The sequence below is a fragment of the Callithrix jacchus genome, chromosome 19 (genome assembly GCF_049354715.1).
Source record: "Callithrix jacchus isolate 240 chromosome 19, calJac240_pri, whole genome shotgun sequence".
Classification (NCBI taxonomy): domain Eukaryota; kingdom Metazoa; phylum Chordata; class Mammalia; order Primates; family Cebidae; genus Callithrix; species Callithrix jacchus.
The window spans coordinates 41643607-41664461 of NC_133520.1; the positions used below are offsets into that span (position 1 = coordinate 41643607).

The 20855-nt window shown below is 41.6% G+C and overlaps 1 protein-coding gene across 8 annotated transcripts in view; it reads right to left on the reverse strand.

Annotated features, from left to right (window-relative positions):
* CATSPERE (catsper channel auxiliary subunit epsilon) overlaps window positions 1–20855 on the reverse strand; it is a 147614-nt gene that overhangs the window by 110298 nt on the left and 16461 nt on the right. For all 8 annotated transcript variants that reach the window (XM_035280412.3, XM_035280413.3, XM_035280410.3 and 5 more), the window contains 2 exons: window positions 20241–20308; window positions 6632–6656 (listed from right to left, as the gene is read on the reverse strand). In XM_035280412.3, coding sequence (XP_035136303.1) covers window positions 6632–6656; window positions 20241–20308 — 93 coding nt within the window. The remainder of the gene's footprint in view (window positions 1–6631; window positions 6657–20240; window positions 20309–20855) is intronic.

Sequence of the window (20855 nt, forward strand, 5' to 3'; positions counted from 1 at the left end):
TACATTTGATTATTGCCAGTCTGATGGGTGAAAAGTGGTATCGCTTTTTTTTTTTTTTAATTTTTATTTATTTATTTTTATTTGAGATGAAGTTTTCCTCTGTCGTCCAGGCTGGAGTGCCATGGCGCAATCTCGGCTCACTGCAACCTCCACCCCTTGTGTTCAAGCAATTCTCCTGCTTCAGCTTCCCAAGTAGCTGGGATTAATGGCACCGGCCACCACGCCCACCTATTTTTTGTATTTTTAGTAGGGATGGGGTTTCTCCACGTTGGCCAGGCTGGTCTCAATCTCTTGACCTCGTAATCCGCACACCTCCGCCTTCCAAAGTGCTAGGATTACAGGCATGAGGCACTGCGCCTGCCCCAACACCATTTTTTATTTGACAATGTTGGATACTTCTTTTTACTACTTTACTCAGAATTTTTGCATGTATTTCAAATGTAAGAGATGTTAACATTTTTTGGAACCATGCCAGGTTTTTGGTTTTAAAGTTATGCTGGATTTATACATTGAATGTGGAACGTTCTATAATGTTTGCAATGAGCCATAATAACTTAAATAATAATGATAGGGACTTTATCTTGTTCATTACTGTGTGCCCAGCACCTAGGCTAGAGCTAACAGAGATGAGATATTCAGAGACATGTTGAATGTTGAAATATCATCAGCACCATTTGATCTTTAAAGGTTAGCAAGATCTTATATAAAACCATTGGGTCCTGGTGCCTTTTAAAATATTAATAGTGAAATCACCTTTCCAATCTCCTTTGTGGAGTTTGGCCTTGTCAAGTGCTCTACTTCTTTGGCCAAGTCTGTTAATACACACTGCTAGGGAAATCTTCCACCTGTATTTAAAAAATCATTGCTGAAGAGTTGCATGTAATATCTTTTCCATGTCTGTGATTATATCTCCTTCCTCATTCTTAATCTTGTGTATTTTTCTCTAATTAGTCTTCTGAGAGGTTTATTTTACTTGTCCGTTCACAGACAGTTTTTGCATATACTTAACCTTTGTATTATTTTATTAACTTTAACTTTTATATTTAATCATCTGTTCATTTTGGTTTATTTTCATTGTTCCTTTCATAATTCCTTAAGAACTAGTGTTTTAAAATTTAGTTTACTTATTATTGCCATTTTTGAGACAGGGTCTGACTGTCACCCAGGCTGGAATACAGTGACATGATCATAGTTCACTGCAGCCTTGACCTCCTGGGTACAAGCAATCCTCCTGCCTTGGCCTCCCAAGGTGCTGGGATTACAGGCATGAGCCACCACATCCAGTCAGTTTATTTTATTCTATTTTTTTTACTTTAAAATTCCTTAGAACTATAGTTTTGTGTCTAAGGGTGGCTGAAATATATAGCCTTTGATATAAAATGTTCAAATTTCAATCCATTTCTATATCTGTATATATTTTTACATGACCTTAATGCAATGCAGTCATAAAGAATATAGGCTTTTTGGCCAGGCATGGTGGTTCACGCCTGTAATCCCAGCACTTTGGAAGGCCAAGGCGGGCAATCACTTGAGCCCAGGAGTTTGAGACCAGCCTGGGCAACATGGAGAAACCTTGTCTCTACTAAAAATGGAAAAAGTAGCTGGGCACGCTGGTGCCTGCCTATAGTCTCAGCTACTTCATTGGCTGAGGTGAGAGGGTCACCTGAGCCCGTGATACAGAGGGTGCAGTGAGCCGAGATTGTACCATGCCACTCAGCTCCAGCCTGGGCCCTGTCTCAAAAACAAAACAAAACAAACAAAACAAAGCATATATATAGGGTTTTAATGTCTGTCTTCTTTTTTAAGCCTTTTTTTTTTAGATTTGTGCATATTGTACATATCAGCAGTACATTCCTTTTTATTGCTAACTAGTATTTCATTCTCTTAACATACGACAGTTCACCTCTTAATAGAGATTTGGATTGTTAACAAGGTTTTGACTTGCAAATAAAGCTGCTATGAAATTCACTTATGTCTTTTTGTGGACATGTTTTTATTTCTTTTCAGTAAATACCTAGGAATGGAGTTGGTAGGTCATATGGTTTGTTTTTAGAAGGAACTGGCAGTGATCCAATGTGGTAGTTACATTTTACATACTCAGCATCAACTTATAAAATTTAATTGCTTCATCTCCTTGATGATATTTGGTATCAGCCTTTTCAATCGTTTTTTTTTTTTGAGACAGGGTCTGGCTCTGTTGCCCAGGCAGGAATGCACTGGCACAATGTCAACTCACTACAACTTCCATCTCCTTAAAGACTTTTTACATAGTTTAAACCTTCTACTTTTCTATATAAATTTTTGAACTGGGTTGTCATTTTCTATAAAAAATCTTTTGGGGTTCTGTTTGGGACTGCAGTGACTATAAGTTAGTTTGGGGGAAAACTGACATTTTAACAACATTGAGTCTTGATCTGTGAACATTTGTTTTGGTCTTTGATTTTTCTCAGTAATGTTTTATAATTTTCAATTTACAGGTCAGACACAACATTATTAAAATTTCTCAAAGTGGCTGGGCACAGTGGCTCATGCCTGAATCTCAGCACTTCAGGCATGGAGGCCAAGGTGAGCGGGTCACCTGAGGTCAGCAGTTCAAGACCAACCTGGCCAACATGGTGAAACCACATCTTTGCTAAAAATACAAAAAATTAGCTGGGTGTGGTGCCATGCACCTGTAATTCTAGCTACGCAGGAGGCTGAGGCAGGAGAATCACCTGAACTCGGGAGGCAGAGGTTGCAGTGAGCCGATATAGCACCACTGCACTCCAGCCTGGGTGACAGAGTGAGGCTCAGTCTCAAAGAATGAAATGAAATAAAATAAAATAAATAAAATTTCTCAAAGTATGTAATGTACTTGATGCTACTATAAGTGATATTTTAAAATGTTATTTTCTAATTGCTTATGGCTAATATTTTAAAATACAATTATTTTTTTCTTCATTATAAGTCTTGTTCTATTTGACTTAAAATGTTTTTCTTATTTTTTATTTCCATGGGCACACAGTAGTTATATCTATATAGAGGGTAGGTACATGAAATGCTTCGATATAGGCATGTAATGTGACATGATCACACCATGGAGAATGGGGTATCCTTCTCCTGAAGAATTTATCCTTTGTGTTACTGTTTCACCTATTTTAAAATGCACAATTAAATTATTATTGACTAGAGTCACCCTGTTGTGCTATCAAATAGGAGACCTCAGTCATTCTAACTATTTTTTTTATACTCATTAACTATCCCTCCTTCTCCCACCCCCCACTACCCTTCCCAGCATCTGGTAACCACCCTTCTCCTCTCTATGTCCATCATTTGATTTGATTGTTAGATCCCACAAATGAGTGGGAACGTGCAGTGTTTGGCTTCCTGTGCCCGGCTTGTGTCACTTAACACCATGATTTGCAGCTCCATCCATGTTGTTGCAAATGGTAGGATCTCATTCTTTTTCAAGGCTGGATAGTACTCCATTGTGTATATGTACCATATTTTCTTTATCCATTCACTTGCTGATAAAAATTTAGATTGCATCCTGGCTATTATGCATGGTGCTGTAATAAATATGTAATAAACAGATATCTCTTAGATATACTGATTTCATTTCTTGTGGGTATATATACAGCAGTGGCATTTCTGGATCATATGGTAGCTTTATTTTTAGTTAGGTTTTTTTTTTTTTACTTTAAAAAAATTTGTTTTATTACATTTTAGGTTTTGGGGTACATGTGAAGAACATGCAAGATTGTTGCATAGGTACACACATGGCAGTGTGATTTGCTGCCTTCCTCCCCATCACCTATATATTTTTTTGAGACAGAGTCTCACTTTGTCACCAGGCTGGAGTGCAGTGGCACAATCTCGGCTCACTGCAACCTCCGGCTCGCTGGTTCAAGCGATTCTCCTGCCTCAGCCTCCAAAGTAGCTGGGACTACAGGTGTGTACCACCCCGCCCATATAATTTTTGTATTTTTTTAGTAGAGACAGGGTTTCGCTATGTTGGCCAGGATAGTCTCAATCTCTTGACCTCGTGATTCACCCACCCCAGCCTCCCAAAGTGCTGGCATTACAGGCATGAGCCACCGTGCCCAGCCTATTTTTAGTTTTTTGAGGAACCTCCAAACTGTTCTCCACAGTGGTTGTACTAATTTACACTCCCACCAACAGTGTGCACGGTTCCCTTTTCTACACATTCTCATCAGCATTTGTTATTGCCTGTCTTCTGATTTTAACTGGGGTGGGATAATATCTCATTGCAGTTTCTCTTTTTGTTTGTTTGCTTTCTTTATGTTTTGTTTTTTGAGACAGGGTCTCACTGTGTCACACAGTCCGGAGGGCAGTGGTGCAATCTTGGCTCACTGCAACCTCTGCCTCCCAGGCTCAAATGATCCTCCTGCCTCGGACTCCTGAGTAGCTGGAATTACAGGTGTGTGCCACACACCAGCTAATTTTTGTATTTCTAGTAGAGACAGGGTTTCACCATGTTGGCCAGGCTGGTCTTGAACTCCTGACCTCAAATGATTGCCCACCTTGGCTTTTGTAAGTGTTGGAATTATAGGTGTGAGCCACTGCTCCCAAGCCTATGAACATACCTTGTTTTTGTTTCTGTTCCTTCTTTTATCATTTGACTGTTTTAAATACGAACTAAGTAATACTTTAAATGAATCTTCTATTTTATTTTGAGTAGTATGAACTTTCTCCATTTTTGTGCTTCTATTCCAGGCAATTTGTTTCTTTGTGGTCACACCTTTTGTTGTGAAGTTATTTATAGAGTTTATTTTCTATAAGAATCCTGTAAACTCTTTATTATGGATTTTGCAATCACTTCTGCCTGGGATCTAAATGACTGCTTGCAAAGTTATATTTGTATTTACTTCTTGGCTGTAGGGTCTTCAACCTCTTGGGCTGTGAAATTAGGATGTTTACCTGAAATCTGGGTAATCCTTTATCTGTTTACAGCCCCCAAAATAGGTGTATCATTTCTTTGCAATTATCCTAAGCCAGTGAGTAGAGATTTACCAGTCCCCATTTTACAGACAGTCATAAATTTTAAAGACTTTTTTTTCTTTTGAGACGTAGTCTTGCTCTGTCGCCAGGCTGGAGTACAGTGGCATGATCTTGGCTCACTGCAACCTCCAACTTCCTAGTTCAAGTGATTCTCCGGTCTCAGTCTCCAGAGTAGCTGGGTTTACAGGTGCAAGCCACCATGCCCAACTAATTTTTGTATTTTTATCAGAGACGGGGCTTCACCATGTTGGCCAGCATGGTCTTGATCTCCTGACCTTGTGATCCACCCACCTTGGCCTCCCAAAGTGCTGAGATTACAGGTATGAGCTGCCACGCCTGGCCAAGACATTTTCTAAATCCTAACTTCATACAGGGAGATTAGTTTCAGCTCCCTTTACTCCTATAGGCCGAAACTTTCATTCCCTATTCCCATGAAATCATGAAAATACCACTCGTTTGCCACTAGGGCTCATATTCTGTTCTAATTGAATCTTGTAACTCTGGCTTTGAGTGCCTTAATTATTTCTGACCATCAGGAAATTCCTTTTCTGTCTTTTAAATTCCATATGCACACATGCACTTGTATTAATGTAAAGATCTGTGAGTGTGTGTACTAACAGTATATACACATATATTTTCTATAGGCATTTCTATGTGTTTTAAGTGAGAAGGAGTTTTTAATGCATTATTTGAGTCCATAATGTATATTCTACTTCTGTAAGTTCTCCTATATTTTCTATGTATCTTAAAATTCCTTAATTACTCATAATATTACTTCTTGCTCTTGAGCATTATTATAATTGCAGCCTCAAAAGATAATTCAATAATATCAAAGGGATTTGGAGGAGAAGTAGTTACGGGCACATGAGCTCACTCAATCATCTTGATCCATTACACACAGTTTATCTTTTTCTACTACGTCTTTTTTCCCCAGTAAATTGTTGCTTTTAGAGACTTATATTATCTATATAGAGCTGCAATTTCCAAATATAATAACCTTATTTCAGTTTTCAACATTTTGAATGTATCTTTCCATCATAATTCTAATCATCCTCTATTCTAGAATTTTAAAACTTTTTGATCTTAGGGCCCCCTTCATACTTTTAAAAATTATTAGGAATCCTACAGGGCTTTTGTTTTATGTGGTTTAGATCCACCAGTATTTACCATATAACAAATTCAAACTGATAACATCTAAAGATTATTTATTTTCAAAACTATGGTAAATCTATTATATGTTAATGAACATATTTTATGAAAAATAGCTATTTTTCAAAAGAAAAATATTAGTAAGAATAAATGATTAATATTTTTAAAACCATCTTTAATATTTGTATTAATAAAGGACAGGTGCTTCTTCACCCAAGTAGTTGGTGAAAATTGTCTTTGTGGAGGTAAGAGGGGGAAAAAAATCCATCCTTACACAGGTAGGTGGTTGGAAAAGGGTGAACCTCATGAACCTCCTGAATGGGTCTTATAGAAAGATATACACCTTGAGGACCACTACTCTAAGCAAATATCATTGCAAAATTAGTTTGAAAATTTTTTTATCTGGTAAATATGGAAGATAAGAGAGAAACAATATAGTAGTGATATATGAAGGCTACACAAAATTTATAAAATGTTTTACCTGGGTTAAGTTGTTAAAGAAATGTCTGTTGGGAAACAGAGAAAACATAGTTTAGTAAACAGCCTGTTAAACATTCATTTAAATATTCTATTTTCAGAATACATGTTTCTAAACCTTTGCATGTTCTCTTTATATTTCATTACAGATATATAAAATTAAAGGCTATATGTGAAAACAAAAGACCGCATATGTCTGTTTATTTATCAGTACCGTTCCTGATTCCCGTCCGTCGTCACCGAAGCCCGAACGGCTTAAATCTGCATGCTTCCTTACTACTGCAGGTTCACATCATCAAAACCTCTATTCATCTTCCATAAAATGTTGATATTGTCATTCTACATAAAAAAGCCCTACAGTCTTTACACATTACCATTTATGTCAAACAGAAATTTGTCTTTTAGCATGACAAATCCTTCCCTCACCCGAAAGGAATAAAGGCTGGGCCTGGTGGCTCACACCTGTGATCACAGCACTTTGGGAGGCCGAGGCGGAAGGACTGATGAAGCCCAGGAGTTTGAGATCAGCCTGGGACACATAGTCTCTATTTTTAATTATAAAATTTTAAAAAAGGAATAATACTCATTTGCATGTTTAGTTGTATGTTTTCTAGAAAGTTTTTTCCACTGTAAAGTTACCTGCATATTTTTAGCATATATAATCTCTAAAAGTCAGTACCTCATGACTATGTCCGCCCATCTGCTGATTATTGCAGTGTCTAGTACATTATTATGCACAAAACAAAATGAAAATGTTTTGCGGAATCAGCACATGAGTCTGCAGTAAGCTTCCAAGACCATATAATGAATATTGTATTTCATGTGTTCCATCTGATATGTTAGAAAGCTGCTGAAACTACTATAACTACAGTATGACACTACTATAACTCTTCATAGGTAAATTATGCCCAGGGTTCAACACAGTCCAAGGTTGATTAAAAAGACCCCTGGCTCCAGGCTGATACAGTTTGCCTTCAGTTATGCTTACTAGTTAGAGGCACAGGAAAGAAGAATCGAGTCACTAAGTGAGTTACCAGCATATCTAGAAGGAAAATTTGAAGGCAAAAAAAGATATGTATAGATAATAAAAGAAAGCCTTTGGTATTCATACAGTAACCTTGTAGAGAGGGAAATCAGTATCACTTGACATTAAAGTAACAGCCTTGATTTTCATGGGAAGACAATGTTAGCAACATTCTGGTGGGTCTTTATCAGTTTCCTTGGCTTTCTTGAGTTAATGCACAGACTGAAGTGTAGAGTTCAGAATAAGGAGAATAGAAAACCCTGGACTGAACTGACATTTAAGGTGAGGACAGATGACAAAAAGCCAAAGAAAAAGACTGGGAAGGCCAGGCGTAGTGGCCCTACGCCTGTGATCCCAGCACTTTGGGAGGCTGAGGCAGGAGGATCCCAAGGTCAGGAGATTGAGACCATCCTGGATAACCGAAAAAAAAAAAAAAATAGCCGGGCATGGTGACATGTGCCTATAGTCCCAGCTACTCAGGAGGCTGAGGCAGGAGAATTGCTTGAGCCCCAAAGGCAGAGGTTGCAGAGAGCAGAGATAGCACCACTGCACTCCAGCCTCAGCGACAGAGTGAGAATCCATCTCAAAAAAATAAAGAAAGAAAGAAAACGAAAAAGACTGGGAAAAATACTATTATAGAAATAGAACATAGTGGTATTAGAGAGTGAAGAAACGAAACAGTTTCAAAAAGAAAATGATCCTCGGAATTAAATGTGGTACAGAGTACTATAGGAAGAGGATCAAAACAATCCCATCGAATTTGGCAATTACCTTCAGTGACTTTGCCAAAGCAAGTAGATAGATGGATGCATGGATGCATAGATAGATAGAGAGATAGATAGACAGACAGACAGACAGGCAGGCAGGCAGGCAGACGGACAAATAGACAGACAGACAGACAGGCAGGCAGGCAGACAGACAGACAGGCAGACACATAGATAGATAGATAGATAGATAGATAGATAGATAGATAGATAGATAGACAGAGAGAGAGAGAGAGATAGAAAGATAGAGATAGAAACAGATAGACAGAGAGATAGACAGACACACAGACAGATAGATAGATAGATAGACAGATATATATATATATATATATATAGAGAGAGAGAAAGATAGAAAGATAGAGATAGATAGATAGAGACAGACAGACAGAAAGACAGAGATAGATAGACAGACAGAAAGAAAGATAGAGATAGACAGATAGATAGAAAGATAGAGAGATAGCGATAGAAAGAGAGAGAGAGAGAAAGAAAGAAAGAAAGATGATAGATAGATAGATAGATAGATAGATAGATAGATAGATAGATAGTACTAGGATACAGTGATGAAACAGAAAAATGTCACAGTGAACTTGGGAAGACTAGTTTTAGCACAAGTCCATGGATCCTTTGACCTTTTTATTCTCTATTCTAACCATAGAGACACAGAGACAGAAAAAAGCAAGAGAGTTTGGATGCCAACATGATTCTTGTTCATGAATTCTTTCTAGCATCAGAACCTTGGTTTGGGGGCAGAGTCAATAGGTGTTGACTTTGCCAAAGCAAGTAGATAGATGGATGCATAGATAGATAGAGAGATAGATAGACAGACAGACAGGCAGGCAGACAGATAGACAGACAGACAGACAGACACACAGACAGATAGACAGATAGATAGATAGAGAGATAGAAAGATAGAGATAGAGAGAGAGAGACAGAAAGAGAGAGAGATAGATAGACAGATAGACAGACAGATATATATATATATAGAGAGAGAGAAAGATAGAAAGATAGAGAGATAGAGATAGATAGATAGATATAGAGAGACAGACAGAAAGACAGATAGATAGAAAGATAGAGGGAGATAGACAGACAGACAGATAGAGATAGAGATAGAAAGATAGATAGATAGATAGATAGATAGTACTAGGATACAGCGATGAAACAGAAAAATGTCACAGTGAACTTGGGAAGACTAGTTTTAGCACAAGTCCATGGATCCTTTGACCTTTTTATTCTCTATTCTAACCATAGAGACACAGAGACAGAAAAAAGCAAGAGAGTTTGGATGCCAACATGATTCTTGTTCATGAATTCTTTCTAGCATCAGAACCTTGGTTTGGGGGCAGAGTCAATAGGTGTTGAGAGCCAAGAGAAAAAGACGTAGTGCTTGAAGGCTCCTGTACTCTGCAGTATTTATCTTGAAATTCTTAACAAATCTATCTTTGAACTTTGGTTTTGTCGGTGAAATGTGATGAGACAGTGAAGCCTGTACTGGGGACATGGACTTTTGGCTCCTGTACAGTCCCGCCTCGGGCTTCCCTGGGACAGACTATTTGCCCCTGATTCCCCTCCATGCTCTGGCACCTTGGGTCCTGACCAGTTTTCACCTCCTTAACCCGTGTCCCACATGCTGCTGAGAGCAGCCTGCTAGTGCAGTGGCTAGGGCATTGGTCTAATAGCTACAAGGTTGCTGGTTCAAACCCCCAATAGAGCCAGACTTGTCTAGGGCTTAAATGGGGGACTATCTGGGGAGTCCAGGAGCTGGAGGTTATAGGATATTGTGTTTTAGTCAACTGCAAATTTCCCAATCCAACTGAATGGTGCCAGAATCTAATAATGTACGATTTGTTTTGCCTAGGATTGGCTCTCCGTATGGCAGAACTTCTCCATCTAGAAGATCATAGTCAGACTGGGTCCAAGGCTCAAACAGTTAATTAAAGGCCCCTAGGGCATATTCCTATAATGGAGAGTAGGGTGTGGGAGGCGGCCTGGGTCCTGAGGGCATTGTTTCAGCCTTGGCCACATGGCCATCCAGCCTTCTTTAGGATTGCTGTGCTCAGAGGTCCCCCCTAGATGTTGACCCTCCTAGGCAGTTTTATAATTAGGTCTGTGTTAATTGAACTCTTGCTAGGGAATATTAATACCCATCACCCAAACCTCACTGGCCTAGTTCAGGGACATGCTAATACGAACCACCAATCCCAGCAGTCCACATGTCCTTTTGGTGGTCAATGGGGACATGTAGACAGTGCGTGTGTGTGCCATGGCACTGATAAGTGTGATTAAACCCAGCACATGGAAGGCCTCGAAAGATAATCATGCATCTTAGGCACAAGGAAATTACAAGGTGCTATAACTGGGGGACGCCCCAGTGCTGGCATTTGCAGGAAAAACCAGGGATGCAGACATTCCTGTGTTTGATTTCAGATGGGTGCTACTCTTCCCAAGGCAAAATCTCTTTTAAAATATTTCCTGGACAACTGGGACCAATTTTACACACAATCTTTGAAGAAGAAGCCGCTCATTTTCCTCTGCCGAACATCGTGGCCGTGATACCCTCTGCTGAGTGGAAAAACCTGGCCTCCTAAGGGAAGTATAGATTATAACACCATTCTACAATTAGACCTGCTTTGTAAAAGTGAAGGTAAATGGTTTAAGGTCCCCCATGTGCAAATTTTCTTCTCTCTAAGGAATAATCGTCAGCTATGTAAGGCCTGTACCCCATACCCTACTAACCCTTCCTCAGGACTACCCCACATTGAGGACTCCCTGTGGCTCCTCCCTCCAATGCTAACCAGTCCTCCTCAGCTCCAATAATCCAAAAGGAGTCAGAGAAGGCCGAGAAGGCCAAGGCACCTCAGACTACTAGGATTCCCCAGCTCTGCCCCCTACAGGCAGTAGGAGGAGAATTTGGCCTGACCAAGGTGCACACTCCCTTTTCACTTCCTAGCTTCAAGCAAATCAAGGTAGACTTAGGAAAATTTTCCAATGACCCGGACAAATACATAGATGTTCATAGATGTTCTGCAGGGCCTGGGTGCGTCCTTTGAATTAGATTGGAAAGATATCATGTTATGCTTAGTCAGACCCTAACCAGCAATGAGAGAGAGGCTGCTTTAGCAGCGGCTCAAGAGTTTGGGGACGCATGATACCTTAGCGAAGTGCACGACCAAATGACGCTAGAGGAAAAGGATAGATTTCCTACAGGTGGACAAGCAGTCCCTAGCACAGACCCTCGCTGGGATCCTGACTCGGAACAGGGGGACTGGAGTCGTAGGCACCTATTGACCTGCATACTTGAGGGATTAAGGCCAACTAGGAAAAAGCCCATGAACCATGCAGTGTTATCCACCATCATCAGGGAAAGGAAGAAAACCCACAGCCTTCCTGAAGCAGTTACAGGAGGCCTTAAGAAAGTATACACCCCTGTCGTCAAACTCCAACGAGGGTCAGTTAATACTAAAGGACAAATTTATTAAGCACTCAGCAGCAGACATTCAGAGGAAGCTCCAAAAGCTGGCCCTGGGGCCAGAACAGAGTCTAGAATCCTTCTAAACCTAGCAACCTTGGTGTTTTATAACAGAGACCAGTAGGAACAGGCTGAAAGGAGCAGGCGAGACCAGAGGAAAGCTGCGGCCCTAGTCAGGGCCTTCAGGCAAGCAGACCTAAGGGGCTCAAATGAGGGAAAGGCTTGGGTTAGCCACCAGTCTGGCAGAGCTTGTTTCTACTGTGGCCTAACGGGACCCTTTATAAGAAACTGTCCCCAAAGGACTGGACCACCTCCTCATCCTTGCTCACTGTGCCAAGGGGATCACTGGAAGGCACACTGTCCTAGGGGACAAAGGTTCCCAGGGCCTGAGGCGGCTAACCAGATGACCCAATAGCAGGACTGAGGGTGCCCCGGGCAAGCGCTAGCACAAGCCATCACCCTCACAGAGCCCCGGGTAAAGCCGACCATAGAGGGCCAGGAAGTTAATCTCCTCCTGGACACTGCCGCGGCCTTCTCTGTCTTAGTCTCCTGTCCTTGACAGCTGTCCTCCAAGTCTGTAATTGTCCGGGGAGTCCTAGGACAAGCAGTCTCCTGATATTTTCCCAACCCCTAAGCTGCAACTGGGGAGACATGCTCTTCTCCCATGCCTTCCTCATCATGCCAGAAAGTCCCACTCCCTTACTAAGGCAGGACCTATTAGCCAGAGCAGGAACCATTATCTATATGAACATCATCAGGGAGGAAATTCCTCTCTGCTGCCCATTATTTCAAGAAGGGATTAATCCCAAGGTTTGGGCGATGGACGGATAATTTGGATGGGCAAAGAATGCATGCCCAATTCAGATAAGGCTAAAAGATCCCACCTCTTTTCCTTACCAAAGACAGTACCCCCCAAGCCCAGAAGCCAAAAATGAACTACAGGATATTGTAAAGAACTTAAAAGCTCAGGCTCTAGTAAAGTCCTGTAACAGCCCTTGTAATACTGCAATTTTAGGAGTATAAAAACCTAATGGACAATGGAGGCTGGTACACGAATCTCAGGCTTATTAATAAAACTGTGATTCCTTTATACCCAGCTGTACCTAACCCTTACACCTTGCTCTCTCAAATACCAGGAGAGGCACAATGGTTTACAGTCCTGGACTTTAAGGATGCCTTTTTCTGTGTTCCATTACATCCTGACTCCCAGTTTCTGTTCACCTTTAAAGACCCTTTAGACCAGAATTCTCAGCTCACCTGGAGAGTGTTACCCCAGGGCTTCCGAGATAGCCCCCACTTGTTTAGCCAGGCTCTAGCTCAGGACCTTAGTAACTTTCACATCCGGGTACCCTGGTTCTTCAATATATGGATAACTTACTTTTAACTGTGAACTCAAAAACCCAGTGTCAGCAGGCCACCCAGGACCTCCTAAACTTTCTTGCCACCTGCAGATATAAGGTTTCCAAACCAAAAGCCCAGCTTTGTAGGCAAGAGGTAAAATACCTAGGGCTTGTCTTATCTAAGGGCTCTTGGGCCCTTGATAAAGAATGTCTCCAACACATACTGGCCTTCCCCCATCCAAAGACCTTAAAACAGTTGCAGGGATTCTTAGGAATAACTGGTTTCTGCCTATTGTGGATTCCCAGATATGGTAAAATAGCAAAACCCCTACATACTCTGATTAAGAAAACCCAAAAAGCTAACACCCATCTAATACAATGGGACCCTATACTGAGGCATCCTTTTAGACCCTAAAGCAGGCACTATGTGGGCTCCAGCTCTAAGCCTTCCCACAGGGAGCAACTTCTCCTCATGTTACAGAAAAGTCAGGAGTGGCACTGGGGTTCTCACCCAGACTCGGGGGACCACGTCACAGCCACTGGCATACCTAAGTAAGGAAGCGGATGCAGTAGCCAAAGGCTGGCCACGCTGCTTGTGGATTGTAGCTGCGGTGGCTGTACTGGTCTCAGAAGCCGTTAAAATAGTGCAAGGGAAAGATCTAACTGTATGGACTGCACAGAATGTAGCTGGAATTCTCGCCTCTAAAGGAGGCTTATGGCTGTGACAACCGCTTACTCAAATATCAGGCCTTAGTGCTCGAAGGGCCTGTACTTCAGCTGTGCACATGTGCAGCCTCAATCCAGCTGCTTTTCTTCCTAAGGAAGGAGTAAACACAGAACATGACTGTCAGCAGGTTTTAGCCCCAAACTATGCAGCTTGAGAGGATCTTTTAAAAACTCCTCTAGCCAATCCTGACCTTAACCTATACACTGACGGAAGTTCCTTCATGGAAAATGGAGTTCAAAAAGCATGATATGCAGTAGTCAGTGATCAAACAGTGCTTGAAAGTAATTCTCTTTTTCCTGGAACTAGTGCCCAGCTGGCAGAACTAGCAGCCCTCACTCAAGCTCTAAAATTAGGAAAAGGGAAGAGAATAAACATATACACAGATTCCAGACATGCTGACCTGGTTCTGCATGCCCATGCTGCCATATGGAAGGAAAGAGGGTTCCTAACCTTGGCAGGAACTCCCATTAAATAAAATGAAAATGTAGACTTGTTACAAGCTATCCAAGAACCCAAAGAGGTAGCAGTCTGACACTGCTGAGGTCACCAGAACGGAGATGAGAAGAAAGCAAAGGGCAATTGCCGAGCTGACCTAGAGGCCAAAAGGGCAGCTAGACAAGAATTTACAGAAGGACCTTAAATACGGGAAAGCCCTCGCCAGGGAACTAGACCTCAACACTCACCAGAAGAGGTAGAGTGGACAATCTCCCAGGGATATAATCTTCTTCCTTCAGGGTGGCTAGCTACTGAGGAAGGAAAAGTACTCTTACAGGCTGCCAGCTGGTGGAAAGTACTTAAAACCCTGCATCAAACCTTCCATATGGGTAGAGATTACACATAGCAAATGGCCAAATCTATATTTACAGAAACGGGTCTCTTCAAGGCTGTTCAGCAAATAGTCAAAGGCTGTGAGATATGCCAGAAAAACAATCCTTTGGCGCATCACAAAGCTCCTCCTGGGGAACAGCAACCCGGTCATTACCCAGGTGAGGACTGGCAAATGGACTTTACCCATATGCCCAAGTCTCCAGGATATCAGTATCTGTTGGTACGTGTAGATACCTACACAAACTGGGTTGAGGCTTTCCACTGTAGAACAGAAAAAGCCCAAGAGGTAATAAAAGTCCTCATTAATAAAATAATCCCTAAATTCAGACTCCCTCTCTGTCTTCAAAGCGCTAACAGCCCTGCCTTCAATGCTGCGGTGACCCAAGGAATTCCCGGGGCGTTAGGAATACAGTATCATCTCCACTGTGCTTAAAGGCCTCAGTCCTCAGGGAAAGTGCAAAAGATGAACAAAATTCTTAAGAGACACCTAAAGAAACCGCACAGGAAACCCACCTCTCGTGCCTTCTCTATTGCCAAAGCACTAAGGGCTTGGAACTCTCCTCAGAAAACAGGACTCAGCCCCTATGAGATGCTTTATGAATGGCCCTTTCTTACTAATGACCTTGTATTAGACAAGGAAACAGCAAATCTAATACAAGATATAGCCTCCTTGGCTAAGTACCAACAGGCTCTTAGAACTTTACCTGAAGGACACCCTAGGGACAAAGGGAAAGAATTGTTCTGCCCTGGAGAGTTGGTGCTTGTTACCTCTCTCCCCTCAGACTCTCCCTCTCTAGGCCCATCTTGGGAAGGACCAGTTTTGGTTATTCTGTCTACCCCAATGGCAGTTAAGGTGGTGGGAACTGACTCATGGATTTATCACACTGGGCTGAAGCCCTGGACACCCCCTGAAGAAAATCATAGGCCCCCAACTCCCCAGCCTGAAGTTCCCAGAAACAACCCCTCATACACCTGCGGGCCGTTAGAGGAGCTACGTTTGCTCTCTGACAAAATCCCCAGGAAAGTTACTGCTCATGAGTGTCATTTACATCCTGGCATTAACAGGATTATCACTCTCAACTTTGCTATCTGTAACCAGACTCTCAAGCTCCAATTACTCCTTTCATAGTTGGGTGGAGAAGGGGGAGCCGGAATAATAGAAAAGCTTGGTACTGGCATTAGAAAAGTTACTACCTCCACTCAGTTTTAATATAAGCTATTTCAGGAGGCAAATAATAACATGAAAAAGGCTACTGATTCTCTCTGCAGAGGCAGCTCACTCTGCAGAAACAGCTTAATTCTCCAGCTGCTGTAGCTCTTCAAAGCAGAAGGGCCCCAAATCTGCTAACAGCAGAAAGAGAAGGAACCTGTCTCTTTCTAGGAAAAGAATGTTGCTACTTTATAAACCAATTAATTGCTATCTTAAAGTTAAAAAACTCAGGGATCAATCAAACACAGGCCTATAGATCTTCAAGAAACAGAATCATAAAGCTTTTTTAACAACTGGCTGTCCTGGTTATATCCTCTCCTAGGCCTGTTTGTAACCATTCTATTACTGTTGGCTTCTGGGCTTCTCATCTTTAACCTTTTTGTCACATTCATTTCTTCTAGAATTAAAACCATAAGGCCACAAATAATCCTGCAAATGAAACCCCTGGATGTCCTTGGCTCATAAGCTCCATTTTGGACCTCTGGATCAACCTGCACCCCTGAAAGACTCCTCTCTGGAGGAAACCTCAACTGCAAGGCCCCTTCTACGCCCCAATTCGGCAGGAAGTAGCTAAAAAGCAATCGAGGCCTGTGTCTCAACAGCGGCTGGACTGTCCTGTTCAGAGCAGGCACTGAGGGACTATGTTAACTTCTCTTCCTGGGTCCACAAGGGGCATGGTTTCAATGACAAAAACTTCCCAGCACCATGCCTCCATCCACCTCCCCATCCAGACAGCTAGAGTTCTTTGTCTAACTGTCCCACATGGGCTAGTTAAAATTTCAGGTGTGCTCCTTTGTTTAAAAAGACCTCCAAAGACCGCCAAATGCCCTGGAAGGTGGGGCTGTGTTGTGGGCCAAACAGCCAATCCAGTATCAGAGTCAAAGATCAATCACTCCAGAGGAAGTTTGGAAAAGCTCCTCTCACTGGATGAGAACTTGAATGGGGTGGGAGAAACTCCAGGATTAAAATCCCTCCTACTCTTTTACCTATGTGGACTCCATCTCTAGATCCCCTCCCACAATAGCGTGGGAGCTCACACTTTCTCTGTCTCTCTATTTCTCTTTCTCTCTCACTGCCTAATACATCACTTCCTGCAACTCTCTGGGTCTGATACTTACTTGAATCAGCTCACCACGCCACCAGGGCCCTCTCCCCATTCTTGGGTGAGTGAGGCCCAAAGACCTGGGAAAACACATCCAATCGGGAAACAGTAAGCGTCTTTGGGACACCCCCACAGCCCTGCTTCTGTTACCCAGTTACGAGGCCTGACAATTTTTAACTTTTTTTTTTTTTTGTAGAGACAGGTCTTGCTATGTTTCACAGGATAGTCTTCAAATCCTGGGCTCAAGTGATCCTCCCACTTCAGCCTCCTAAGTAGTTGGGACTACAGATGCAAGTCACTGGGCCTGGCAAATTGTTTACATGTTTTGTAGAAACAAGTCTTGCTATGTTTCCCAGGCTGGTCTTGAACTCCTGCGCTCAGGCAATCCTCTTGCCCTGACCTCCCAAAACACTGAGATTTTAAGCATGAGCCACCATGCTAGGCCTCATTATTATTCTTTAATTGATATTTTTACAGGTGACAGAACAACTCTTAGAAGAACTCTTAGCTTCTGTGGAGTTCTCTTTTGGACTAATCTGCCTCCTGGATAGGTGTCTTTCTTTCTGTTCTTACTAACGTGGAGAAAACATATCTAGATCAGGGTAGCCTGGAGGCCCATCTTTTTTAGCCCTAGCTCTTAGGTCTCAATGCGGGTAAATGAAATTGGTAATCCATTAAATGCTTCTTGGCAGATGTCCTAGTTTGGGCTGCTATAACAAAAATACCATAGACTGGGTGGCTTTAACAACAAACCTCTACTTCTCATAGTTTTGGAGGCTGCAAAGTCTAAAGATCAAGGTACTATCTTCTCATTAGGTCCTCGCATGGTGGAAGGGAAAAAGGAAATCTTTTGGGTCTCTTTTGTAAGAGCACTAATCCCATTCATAAGGACTGTCCTCTCATGACCTAACCACTTCCCAAAGGCGCTACCTCCAGATACCATCACATCAGGGATTAGGTTTCAGCATAAAAATGTGGGGGTAAAAGGGGTGGGACACAAACAGATAGTCTTATTGCAACAGATTATCCTCCCTCATGGTTCCCAAGAACTCTACTTGGAAGAATAGAAATAGAAAGTAGCCCATTTGGCCAAAGGGGCAAGTCCTGTTTTACAGTTAAACTCTACCAGGGATATTTTATTTCATTTTATTTTTTTATTTTAATTAAATAATTTATTTATTGAGATGGAGTTTTGCTCTTGTTGCCAAGGCTGGAAAGCAGTGGTGAGACCTTGGCTCACTGCAACCTCCACCTCTTGGGTTCAAGTGATTCTCCTGCCCGCTCTCCCAAGTAGCTGCAACTACAGGCATGCGCCACCATGCCCAGCTAATTGTTTGTATTTTTAGTAGAGATGAGGTTTCGACGTGTCAGCCAGGCTGGTCTCGAACTCCTAACTTCAGGTGATCCACCCACCTCAGCCTCCCAAAGTGTTGGGATTATAGGCATGAGCCACTATGCCCGGCCTACTATTTTATTTTATGAGACAGAGTCTCATTCTGTCACCCAAGCTGGAGTGCAGTGGCATAATCATAGCTCACCATAACCTTGACACAGTAACCTCAAACTCCTGAGCTCATGTGATTCTAACTCAGCCTCCTGTGTAGCGAGGGCTACAGGCATGAGCCACTGTGCCTGGCTTCTATCAGAATTTGTTATCCCCAAACTTGCCCTTGTGTCTTTCTCAACTGTTTCAGAAACCATAGAGGAAAAGCTGGTGATTGGGATTTCTGAAACTGCCAACGACAAAAGCCTGCCAGTTTCATGAGTAGCAGAGATTCAATTCTCCCGGCTTCTCAGTAAGATGCTGGGAAGGTGGCAGTGAGTCAGAGATTATGGTAAACGTGTACTCCTGGTGGTGCCTGCTGAAGCCTAGGTATTATTAGGACTAATAGTCTAGCTCAGGATGTCCGATCCAAAATTGCACTTAAGGGACTATGTGAACCAGGACAATAAAATTATCAGCAACAATCATGCTTTACTGAAGACTTGAGTATTCTGCTTGGTTCTGCCCGGATCATATATGTGCCAATCCTCAACTAATAACTGTAACCAAGAAACTGTGGGTTGGCAGAGTTAGTCCACATACATCACATGAAATTAACAATATTGTCACAGAGTAGGGAAGAATGGTTTCCTTAAGGGAATGGAAGTGATGTGGATAAAAAGAAATAAGTACTTTCCAGGCATCTTGTGGTCAGGATCCACATAACGTAGTTCCTTATATCTTACACAGTGCGTGGGATGTTGCCGTGACTATGATACCACAGCATATTCTGACTCATCGGTACGTTTCTAACTTACTGAATGATTTTTACACAGTTAATTATGTATTTGTGTACCACTTTTCCCTTCTTATACTGAGCTACTTGAATGTTGTAATGAGTTTAAAAAGCTATCCAATACAAAGAAAGTATTTTTGAAATGCATACGACAGAAGAGCCCTGTAGATTGAAAAACCAGAGTCAAATCTCAATGCTATCTTGTAGTAGCTCTGTGCTTTTTTTTTTTTTTTTTTTTTGTGATGGAGTCTCACTCTCTCACCCAAGCTGGAGTGCAGTGGTGCGATCTTGGCTCACTGCAACCTCTGCCTCCTGGGTTTAAGCTCACTGCAACCTCTGCCTCCTGAGGCTCCTGCCTCAGCCTCCTGAGTAGCTGGGATTACAGACATGTGCCATCACACCCAGCTAATTTTTGTGTTTTTAGTAGAGACAGGGTTTCACCATTTTGGTCAGGCTGGTCTCGAACTCCTGACCTTGTGATCTGCCCGCCTCAGCCTCCCAAAGTACTAGGATTACAGGTGTGAACCACCGTGCCTGGCCAGTAGCTTTGTATTTTTTTCCAAATTGTTTAACCCATCCAAGCTTATGTTTCCACATCTATAAATACAAATTTATGTGGTTATTATAAAAATTAAGAAAGAATTGATATTAAAATATAAACATGTAGACACAGTATATGCTTAAATAGCGGTAGCTCTTATTTTTACTGTTTGTTCTTCAGTATTTCTTTGGCAGTGTATTTGAGAATATCTTGGTTGGTGAATGAAAGTTATATGGAAACCATAATACAGATAATCTATTTGTGGTTAATTAAAAGTTGAAGCAGAATACTCTTTAAAAGCATAATTACCTATTTAGTACTGCATTACTTACTTAACTCTATAGTACCACAGAAAACAAATATGAGAAGTGGCCACAAATAAATAGCGTTCTTCTTCATCCTAAAAGAAAATGCAAAAGAAATTGTGATATATTAACATTAAATCAAATGCAAATATGGATATAGGCATAGAAGTCACAGAGGAAGTAAGTTACTTATCTAAGATCAGAGGAAGAATAAATAAATTTCAGAATAGAATTTAAATATATATATTTAAATTTATATATATATAAATACTACATCAATTCTTTGTCTACTCTCTGTAGTTAAAAACTTCCTATCATGAATGAAAAATTTAGAAGACATTTTGATGACTTGCCATCTTTATCATTTTTATTACATTTGTCTTCTTCACTGAAATACAATTCAACTAATCTTCTCATTCAGTGAGGATAATTTCGCTTCCCATAGACTTTCGGCAATGCTTCTGGTTGTTATAACTGAGTCCTTTTCAAAAATCAGATGTGGCCTGGAGCAGTGGCTCATGCCTGTAATCCCAGCACTTTGGGTGGCCAAGGTCAGCAGATCACCTGAGGTGAGGAGTTCGAAACCAGCCTGACCAACATGGTGAAACCCCATCTCTACCTAAAAATACAAAATCACCCGGG